Genomic DNA, 11,934 nt, shown 5'->3' on the forward strand with positions numbered 1-11,934 from the left:
CGTCAATGTCACCCCTGTCATGTAGGGGTTTGTGATGTATGCCTATTTACCTTTCAGCTCATTTAATCTTTAGTGGAGATGATCAGATAACACATGTTCTGACAGATTAGTATCAGCACTGTCTACATCTTCTGCAGTATCAATCAAACTAAACCTAGGTGTCTATCATTTATATTACATGTATAGGCAGATTTAGGGGGAGGGGTAGATGGGAAACATTTGGTTCATTATTAAGGAAATCACTTAAGCAAGACTGGAAGTGGCCCCATCTTAGGAAGTCTGTTAGCACCATTTATTAAAATTTTTGGATGTGCCACTGTATATTTTGTAAATAGTTTCTATTATTGCCTGAAGGCTTAATTCATTCTTCCCATTAAGGTCTTTCCACTATGTTAGGAAAAACCTTATTGTTTTTTTTCTAATTTTTACATAAATCACATACAAGAAACAATCCAAAAATTTAACTGTTTTCAAAGATTTTTTTAAAAGAATATAATAACTTAATAGTTAAAGACATCTAACATCCTAACACAAGGTCATTGAAGGACATATGTGAAGAGAATAGAAACAGAAGTGGGTTATAAAATGTTTTTACTGGGAGATCAATACAAGTTTATAAAACACAAATAAATAATGTATTGTAACTGGCCTATAAACTTCCTGACAACAATAAATGTTCATACTTCTGTTGTACTGGTGAACCTCTTAATCACAAAGTGTTCTACTCAATATAACAATACAACTTCATGCCAAGTACATAATGTATATTGGATATTGGTTTTCAAAGACTTGAAGATAAATATAGCCTACATAGAATTAGAGAACCAGAATGTTTTTGTCATTTAGGGTATTTGGTATTGATGGCAGTGGACAATATTAGACTTTTAGCAATTATTGCAATGAATCCCATTTTCATGACATTGGTTAATTGATTGTGTTTAACACATGTCTCCATCCCTGGCTATTCAGGGCGGTTTTTATTGGTATAAGAAGCATCATGCCCAGAGAGAACCACCACCACATGTTTCACCATCCCTGGCTATTCAGGGCGGTTTTTATTGGTATAAGAAGCATCATGCCCAGAGAGAACCACCAACACATGTTTCACCATCCCTGGCTATTCAGGGCGGTTTTTATTGGTATAAGAAGCATCATGCCCAGAGAGAACCACCAACACATGTCTCCATCCCTGGCTATTCAGGGCGGTTTTTATTGGTATAAGAAGCATCATGCCCAGAGAGAACCACTAACACATGTTTCACCATCCCTGGCTATTCAGGGCGGTTTTTATTGGTATAAGAAGCATCATGCCCAGAGAGAACCACCAACACATGTCTCCATCCCTGGCTATTCAGGGCGGTTTTTATTGGTATAAGAAGCATCATGCCCAGAGAGAACCACCAACACATGTCTCCATCCCTGGCTATTCAGGGCGGTTTTTATTGGTATAAGAAGCATCATGCCCAGAGAGAACCACCAACACATGTCTCCATCCCTGGCTATTCAGGGCGGTTTTTATTGGTATAAGAAGCATCATGCCCAGAGAGAACCACCAACACATGTCTCCATCCCTGGCTATTCAGGGCGGTTTTTATTGGTATAAGAAGCATCATGCCCAGAGAGAACCACCAACACATGTCTCCATCCCTGGCTATTCAGGGCGGTTTTTATTGGTATAAGAAGCATCATGCCCAGAGAGAACCACCAACAAATGTCTCCATCCCTGGCTATTCAGGGCGGTTTTTATTGGTATAAGAAGCATCATGCCCAGAGAGAACCACCAACACATGTCTCCATCCCTGGCTATTCAGGGCGGTTTTTATTGGTATAAGAAGCATCATGCCCAGAGAGAACCACCAACACATGTTTCACCATCCCTGGCTATTCAGGGCGGTTTTTATTGGTATAAGAAGCATCATGCCCAGAGAGAACCACCAACACATGTTTCACCATCCCTGGCTATTCAGGGCGGTTTTTATTGGTATAAGAAGCATCATGCCCAGAGAGAACCACCAACACATGTCTCCATCCCTGGCTATTCAGGGCGGTTTTTATTGGTATAAGAAGCATCATGCCCAGAAAGAACCACTAACCTATTCTAATAACTATGGAGCACATAATCAATCTTCAAATTCATAGCATAATCATGGACAAAGAAGTTTTGGTTCAACCATTCAAAGGAAACATGGAAATCCAAGTTAATTACGACATTAAAGATTTTTACAATTGTAGATCCAGTTAGCTACTATTTAAAATATTCAGTATTTCTTTAATAGCTACTATTTTGGCAAGCAATGTTGATGTCACTTATGTCAGCTTCTTTTTTTTTAATTCTCAAAATTGACATTTATGAATCCAATATGTTCCTTTTAACAAAAGAATGTTTAACAACCGTCACTCAGACATTCCCAACAGTGCTAAAATGAACATGCTTTTAAAGAAGTCATGAAATTAGAGAATTTTTTTACACCATAATATATCATGAAGATCTTGCATTAAAAAATATACACCTTTCAATATAACTTCAATTGATATAAGTGCATTAAAGATAACTTTACAACAATGTTTTCCCCATTTCTTTACAAAAAAACTATCCCATTATAATGTTGTAACTCATATATAACAAAACATTTCCATTCTACAAGTGAATCAAACTTCTTAATAATCAAGTGTTATAACTTTCTACTGTTTTACTTATCGGGTTTATATTAAGACCAGGAAATATAAATATTTTCGTTCAGCAACAAAACATTGATTATTACAAGCAGCAGCATACCAACTTATAAATATTACTACCATTTTATATGCCTGCTATTTTATTGTTTAACGAGCAGACAGAAAGATGAATTTCTTAGATTCTTTCCTCTATGTATTGTCTAGTAAGTTTAGTATTGGGAATTCATCAACGTTTCTCACTTCTAGAGAAAGTTTATCAAAATAATAATCAATGAATTACTAACACCATGAACATAAAAACCTTGTTCCAAATAAAAGAATTAACTATAGATATATATATATACTTTTGACATATCAAATGTATGTAATGGTAGTTAATAAAAGATATTGTCAAAAGACAAATTAAGAGAAAAAATATTACTTCTGTAGAACTGGACAGGATAAAACTTTACTCATTCTAAGTATTTCTTTATTTGAAAGAAAGAAAAATTCTGCACAATTTTTAAAGTGCCAATTAAACAAAAGTTTAAAGAGGAAAATCAATGGTGGTATATTACTCATCAAGTTACGCGACTTGAAACACAATGGCGGCTCATTATCTGGAACCCTGTCACTGTTTTCAGGTGCAACAATATGAAAATGGGTTGTCTAATGTCATTTAGCAATTCAAATTACCAAATGAAAGACCACTTCAACATATCAAAGCCCAGTGGCGGATCCAGCCATTTTAAAAAGGGGGGTTCCCAACTCAGAGTAAAGGGGGGTTCCAACTATATGCTCCCATTCAAATGCATTGATCGGTCAAAAAAAGGGGGGGGGGGGTTCCAACCCCTGGAACCCCCCCCCCCCCCTTCCTGGATTTGCCACTGAAGCCATCATGCTTGATATCGTTCTTCCTCTTCTTTAGGTTTTCAGTTGGACTTAAATTACCAATTCTTCTCAACAAACCTTATCTTTCAAATATAATGTCTGTCACACAAAAAATACCTTAAATTCAAAAGCATAAAAGTAACCAATCCATGACTATAAGTTAATAATTTGACAAACTAGGATTAGTAGAGAGTTGTAGAGAGTAGTAGATAGTAATTAGTGAGTCATTAGTTATTCCCCTAGACAGTACTTACTAAGTGCCATGTAAGTACCATTCAGTACAGCAGTCACAATGCATCTTATACACCTATTATCTACAAGACAATAAATGTCACAGAAATCTACTTGTATCCTGATAGACATCAGAGAAGAATGTAAATTTAATATAATGACTGTCTCCTGCAATCCTTATGTAATATCATCATGATGAACAGAAATTAACAGGGAAGATATATCAACATAAAACAAATCTGTCCTATCATCCAAAATATAACAAAATATTATAACTAATAAATTTACACTGGTCTTTTTCTTGTAATTCAATGGGTATCAACTAAATTAGAGAACTTTTCTTTCAAGTGATGCTCTATGCACAGTTTAACATGGGTAGGCATTATATTTATAAACATCATTATATCCAGCCTGAAATCTGAGGCTGAATGAGATGCGCCAAATAGAGTGGTTTTACCACTTTTTTTAATATTGGCTGTTTAACCACCCCTATATTTCATTTTTCTTTTTCTTTTTTTTTTGGGGGGGGGGGGGGGGGATCCTAGTTGTGTCAGAATATCTTTGAAGTCATAAAATATATCAATACAACCCATATATGGAAGGCACAGATTTTACAAGACTAAAAAAATATATTTCTAATAATTTGTTATAATTGAACCGTACATTTTTGGCATGGTCTACAAGACCAGATTCTTTAGTGCTTTTAATAATCAAAGTTATTAAAAGGTCCCAAATTGCTGCTGTTTTGATTATAGAAATCATTAAATGTTTGAGTTGTTTCCAGGTGCCATCATACAATGTTCAATGAAAATTTGTTTTTTCTAATTTTTCAGTCTGAACAGAACCAGATGTATCTAGCTCACTAGAAAATGGAAATTTACATTACAGAGAGTAAAATTACAGATGAACTATAGCAAAGCAATAATTTAAATTATAGATAGGAAAGAATCATGTATAGCACCCATGGCAAGATAATCTATAACCAATGTCAGAATTATAATTTACTATTCTGTCAGAAACTGCCATGTTTATACTTTAACACATTATCTACAAATGTTGGAGTGATTTACCTCCCTTTAAAAATACCATGACTACTGCTTGTTCATAACTTGTTATCAATCTAATTTCAAAACTGTCAATTAAGCATTTCAAGAGTTAATTGAAATAAAGACTTTTTTCAAAAGCAAGTAAAAACTGAAAATAACTAAGTCAAAGAACTAATTTATTGTGGAACATATATAATTACAGTGGTTAAAAGAGAGAAAAAGTAAATTTGACAATTAATTATCATAACTGATCTTTTGATATAATTTTTTTTAAGAGTATCCCTGACAAATATTTGTGTTCAGATAATGAAAATAATTGAAAAACAAAATAATCTTTCTGACAAAAATAAACTGTTGACAGTTTTTATCAGTTAATAAATATCTGACAGAATAGAGATTAATTTAAAATAATAATTTGTTAAAAAGTGAAATCACAATTCCCTTAGCCTGATTTACAAAAATCACTAAAAGACTCAATACAATAAAATCATTCTCCTTTCAAATATTTCTATATTTCAAAATATCTATTTCTTGACCAACTAGATAATTGAACACTATTTTTACAGTACAAGCTTAATTACTGATGGATCATTAACCTGAGAAAGTATTTAACAATCTTTCACCACTCTATCAGATAAATGACCATCAAACAGATACTGAATCATCTTTACAACTCTGTATATTTATATGTATATTTATATTGCAGGTAAAATATTCTAGGATTCTAGTTTTGATAGAAATACAAGTGTTAGAGATAAGATAGTATTGGTCCAGTCATACAGTCTACAGCAATGATCTGCTCTGAAGTGCCACTGTCAGGGGCTCTTGATGGAAACATTGAAATGGCTAATTTTCTATTGAACTCGACACAGCAATAACAAAATCATTAAAATTTGTATCAAAACTGAAAAATTACCATATTACACATTTTCAAATCAAATTTCACTAGAAATTTATACAAAGTATGATAACAAGCAAAAGTACCACACAAAAAAATCAACTTTCACAGTTGATAATATGCAGCTAGAGAGCATTGCATTTTTCAAAGTTCATTTTACTTATAATGTCAGGCTATCTATAGATAGAATACTGTTTTGTAAAATTGATTCTTTCTTTTTGTTTTTATATTTTGATATTTCAAAACTGATTCAAAAGTAATATTTCAGAGATCATTTATAAGAATTTCTGAGTTTTTCTAATACTAGAACATAAAAAACCAAAAGAATTTACCCTTGACAATTTGCTAAATTTCAGATGTGCAGTCACAATCCAATGATTATATCTAAATCCGTACTCTTGTCTTCATACTTTTTTAACATCTCCCTCCTCACACCCCTCAGTTAAAATCAATGAAAATAGATGCACTGACATTGTAACAAAAAGCTTTCTGTAGAGTGGTCAGGTGCTAAAGTTATTTGCCTGAAAGGCTACAAAAAAATTAGCTCTTAACTTTTAAGATATCAATTTTCCTTTGAAGAAGACCATTGTACACTTATATCAGTTCAACTTTCCTTTGAAGAAGACCATTGTACTTATATCAGTTCAATTTCAATTTTTCTATTAACCTTTGATCAAACTGTCTATATCATTTCTTAAAAACTATAAATGAATGGCTTAATATCTGACACAAGAATAACTAGAATTATGAGATCACTGATACCCCCACTTGTGGAAACTGCTAATGCCGAAACAAAAATTAAATATGACCTGTGTTTTATATTTCATAGCATTGGGTTACTACCATCTAGATTTCTTCCTTAAATGGTTCTTTCACAAAAATCAAAGTTTAAGTTACAAAGCAGGAAATCTTTTGAAACTAATGCTGAGTTCACACGTAATTCGAATTCGATTCGTAACGTTTTACGTCCTAACGTCTATTCTAATTCGAATTGCAATGGGCATCAAATTCGTTTTACTGTCCAAACAACGTTAACTTTCAATTCGAATTAACAACAAAACGTAGTTTTAATGCAGATTGGGTAATTTGAAATTAGCTAATTCGAATAAATTTGAATCAAAGAAGATGAGTGTGTGAACACGATTAGCGAATTAGATTCGCATCCGATTCAAATTCAATTCGAATTAAATGTATGTGTGAACAAGGCATAAATGTAAAAAAACATCATTTTGTTGTATTATCTGAAGGCTTGTTTTTTGCTAGCATCAATGCTCTTTCCAAAACCCTAATGTAAAGTATGCAACTACCAGCAAAGGCATCATGTGTTCCCAAGGTCAAGACTACCAGCAAAGGCGTCATGTGTTCCCAAGGTCAAGACTAACAGCAAAGACGTCATGTGTTCCCAAGGTCAAGACTACCAGCAAAGGCGTCATGTGTTCCCAAGGTCAAGACTACCAGCAAAGGCGTCGTGTGTTCCCAAGGTTTAGACTACCAGCAAAGGCGTCATGTGTTTCCAAGGTCAAGACTACCAGCAAAGGTGTCATGTGTTCCCAAGGTCAAGACTACCAGTAAAGGCGTTGTTCAGGACTGTGTTTATTAGACGTTCGCGGTACCGCTATGTATGTATTGTAACGTCACGCTACTTATGACGTTGAGATTTATGTGCAAGATGAGCTTAGAATCATTACAAGTAGAAACAGCTAGTATTTCTTATTGTGCCTAACAAGTCTTATAATACCACTCTAAGATATTGGTGCCGAAGGACCAAGATGAGTTCCAAACTACGTTCGATATGTGCAGGACACAGAAGTGTTATTTCCCGACTTTTGAAGAAATTTGAGGACATCCTGGTCACGGCACCAATATCTTAGAGTGGTATTATAAGACTTGTTAGGCACAATAAGAAATACTAGCTGTTTCTACTTGTAATGATTCTAAGCTCATCTTGCACATAAATCTCAACGTCATAAGTAGCGTGACGTTACAATACATACATAGCGGTACCGCGAACGTCTAATAAACACAGTCCTGAACATCCTGGGGGCCCGCGAATGATAATTTAAGCAATAAATAAAGAAAATTTCTTAAAATGAAATAACTATTGTCTCTCAAATGAAATAAAACTGTAACTATTTAACTATTTACACTTAAACAGTCTTTATGTTTTACGGAACGGTTGAATCCAACTTTTGATTTTCTCCTTGGCATCAGTTTTTGCTTTTCTAGTAATAGTATTGTCACTAGAATCACACGGACTATCTGTTGATAAGAGTTCAAGTGGATATAGCTTACTTATCGGTCTAGATGTCGTACCATTTTTAGTGCGTAAAATGGCAGACCTACAAAGTCCATCTCTCCCATAAACTAACTTAACGATAATCGCTATATTCCACACTGTCCTTGGGGTATCATCATGAATCTGTACAATGTCGCCCACTTTAATGATTTGGGTGTTATTTCCGGTGTTTCTATGTTGTTCCCTGAGTGAAGTGAGATATTCTCGTCTCCATCTGTTCCAGAAGTCGTGAATAATGCGTTTTTGAACACTAGATTGTCTATTTGCTGTGTAATGTGTTAAGTTTTGTACGTTCTCCTCACTGTTGAAATTAATTGTTCCTGAATACGGTAAAGTTTTAATCCGTCTCCCATAGAGAAGATGAGACGGTGTAAGCGGTTCATCATCGGTAAGGTCCGTTGATACGTGGGTTAACGGACGATCATTTAATATAGCCTCTATCTCGGTCACAATTGTCTCTAGCACTCTAAAAGTAACTATTGCTCGTCCTAACACTTTCTTTATGCAATTCTTGGTCAAGCCGATCAATCGCTCCCACCAACCACCATACCATGGTGCACGCTTCAGAATAAATTTCCACTGAGTTCCATATATGTTGAGTTGTTCCTGAATAGTAGTAGATTTTGTAAGCATTTCAATTTCCTTCGCTGCTGCGGTATATGTTGTACAATTGTCAGACATCATGATTTTTGGTAACGATTTGCGGCTGGTGAATCTCCTAAACGCTAGAATGAATGTTTGTTCTGTAAGGTCTTCAACGATTTCCAAATGCACAGCTCTAGTGTTAGCGCAGGTGAATAGACAAATATATGCTTTACTAATACTGTTGCTTTTTGTTCTCACATTCAATGCTCCTGTGAAGTCGACACCGGTTACGGTAAACGGTGGTGAATCATTAAGTCTGTCGGACGGCAGTGGTGGTGGTTCGGGTGTTAGATAGGGTCTTCCTGTAATTTTACGGCAAGTAACGCAATTACGGAGTATTGATTTCACACATTGTCGAATCGACGGAATCCAGTAAGACTGGCGAATAAATGTCACTGTACTTTCTAATCCACAGTGAAAATTCCTTGCGTGTGCATCCATAACAATTAATTTACAAAGTCTGTCTTTGTTCGGTATTAGGACTGGAAATTTAGCTGATTTATCAATAGGTGCATTGTTAATTCTCCCGCCACAACGGATAATGTTCATGCTGTCTATGTACAATCTAAGTTGCTTCACTAGCGCATTTTTCTCTGATTTGTTGTTAAAACTCTCAATAACATCCGGGTTCAATACAAATGCAAAAGATTTCGTTAGTTATAGCGGCCCTTCTCATTCCGCCCCTGCTCAGCCCACTCATAATCAACAAAGTTATGCTCAGTCCGCTCATGATCAACAAAGTTATGCTCAACCCGGGAGATACACTAAACAGAATACATGTAATTCAAACTTCCGTGAACCGGAAACTCAGTTTTCACGTAGTAACACTAGAATAAATGAGTACAACAAGTTGCCCAAATTGAATCTTCCTACCTTTGATGGTAATATTATGCAGTGGCAGTCATTTTGGGATTCATACGAGATATCCGTTCACGAAAACACTACTCTTGGAAATGTTCAGAAATTTAATTATTTGAAGTCACTACTCCATGATGAGGCATTGAAAACCGTCACAGGGTTTGCGCTTACACATGCAAATTATGAGAAAGCTATTTCTTTACTGCAAGAAAGATATGGACAATCGCATGTAATAAGACAGAAGTATATGCAAGCACTAGTGGATATACCAGCCCCTAAATACACGATATCTAGCATGAAAAACTTCTACGATGAAATTGAGATACACATTAGAGGTTTGGAGTCATTAGGTCAAAGTGAAGACACATACGGAGCGTTTTTAGTGCCCATTATTATGAACAAACTACCCGGTGAAATCCGCAGAAATCTTGCCAGACAATATAGATCTACAGATTTATAACTGAATGAATTACGCCGTGGAATTTTCGATGAACTTTATATTATGGATGCAGGAAAAACTTCAGAACAGTTAGAACCCCCTACAGCTACCGCCGCCTTTCTGACAAATTCTAGTAATCGAAATAGAGGTAACAAGAATACAAACGCAAGTAACACTAAACCCAAGCCACACTGTGCGTACTGTAAGGAGCCACACTCGTCTGTTAATTGCACTAAAGTATCTGATTACAATGGCCGAATGTCAATCGTGAAAAAAGACCGCTTATGCTTTAACTGTCTAGGACACCATAGCTTATCCGCATGTAAATCTACAAAAACTTGCAACAAGTGTCACAAACGTCATCACACCAGCATTTGCAAAGACAATGTTAAAACAAATGAAGACAACAAACCAACAGGGGATGTAAGCGTAGGCACAATTCAACACAACGCGGAGGAACCAGACATTGTTTTACACTCACAATCGCCAGATCGTGTACTTTTGAAGACAGCAATTAACCCAGTAAGTGCAGAACATGAAATACTTGATGCAAAAATATTGTTTGATGAAGGCGCACAGCGGTCATTTATCACAGAGGAATTAGCCGAGAAATTGAAACTCAAGCCTACTGGAACTGAAAGCGTTAACCTATCCGGATTTGGAGACAATGCAAATAGTACTAAAATTCGCCATTTGAGAACAGGATTGGTATATCTCATAACTACAGATGGTAAACTGCCGATTCGAGTCTTGATCGTTCCAGAGATCGCAGCACCGATGAGAACCTATGTACGCCAAGCAGCAAAACTTACATATTTGTTAGGAATCAAATTAGCTCACCCAGTAACAGCAGATGAAAACTTTGAAATTTCTATTCTAATTGGAGCTGATTACTTCTGGTCAATTGTTCAGAATGATATTATCCGAGGCGAAGGACCGACAGCTGTTCAATCAAAAATCGGATACTTGTTGTCTGGAACGCTACATTCACACAACTCTGACACAGATGGATACAAGAGAGCTTCAATGATGAACGTGATGATCGCAACAAAAACCGATGAGTACGACTTGGAGAAATTTTGGAAAATAGAGTCACTGGCCACCGAGAAAATTGACACCACAAAGTTAGAAGAACAGATAGATATTCAAAAGACTTATGAAGAGAAACAAATTCGTTACCATGACAACAGATATTTTGTAACGTTACCATGGAAAGAGGATCACCCTACGTTACCGACAAATAAAGCCATTGCACAACGAAGAACAGAAAATGTAGTAAGAAGGTAAAGACTACCAGCAAAGGTGCCATGTGTTCCAAAGGTAAAGACTACCAGCAAAGGCGTCATGTGTTCCCAAGGTAAACCCTACCAGCAAAGGCATCATGTGTTCCCAAGGTGAAAACCAGTAGAGGCATCATGAGTTCCCAAGGTAAAGACTACCAGTAGAAGCCTCATGTGTTCCCAAGGTGAAGACTACCAGCAGAAGCGTCATGTGTTCCCAAGGCTAAGTAATTTATCACCTAAAGAAAAGACAGACTTCTATGGTATCTTTTATGTCTTATTAAGTAGATGTTTGTCATCAAAATGATTCTTGTCCGTCATTAGCCACATAAACTATCAGACTGCCTTCAAGTCTTACAAAATATGTATTCCTGTCTACATAAGCTATTAGTCTGTCAACCCAGACTCCCAGTAAGAAGTTATATGTCATCAAACAATTAATGGCTAGTCTCAGTTTAGAGTTTTTCAATTAAATCAGCTGAAATCAATAAATAAATAAATACCAGCTTACCCTCATTATTTTAAGATGGTTTTGAAGCCACCCTATACAGCTAAGACAATTGTAATTTAAAGTTGATTTCTTTTTGTTAATACATGTTGTTTTACTGAACATTACATGTATATGCAAATAAAATGAAGTAGGGTGGTAATCTGAATATACTTATGATAGAAAACAAGCAAGCCATTGTGTTTCT

At 35.6% G+C, this 11,934-nt stretch overlaps 2 protein-coding genes across 2 annotated transcripts; one reads left to right on the forward strand and one right to left on the reverse strand.

The window, feature by feature from the left end:
• Positions 1-7,879: 7,879 nt before the first annotated feature.
• Positions 7,880-9,211, reverse strand: LOC139521517 (uncharacterized). The gene has a single exon (XM_071314994.1). The coding sequence runs from the start codon at positions 9,209-9,211 to the stop codon at positions 7,880-7,882; it is 1,332 nt and encodes a 443-aa protein (XP_071171095.1).
• Positions 9,212-10,022: 811 nt separating this feature from the next.
• Positions 10,023-11,246, forward strand: LOC139523676 (uncharacterized). The gene has a single exon (XM_071317879.1). The coding sequence runs from the start codon at positions 10,023-10,025 to the stop codon at positions 11,244-11,246; it is 1,224 nt and encodes a 407-aa protein (XP_071173980.1).
• The last annotated feature ends 688 nt before the right edge of the window (positions 11,247-11,934 follow it).

This window comes from Mytilus edulis, chromosome 1 (assembly GCF_963676685.1).
Source record: "Mytilus edulis chromosome 1, xbMytEdul2.2, whole genome shotgun sequence".
Lineage (NCBI taxonomy): Eukaryota > Metazoa > Mollusca > Bivalvia > Mytilida > Mytilidae > Mytilus > Mytilus edulis.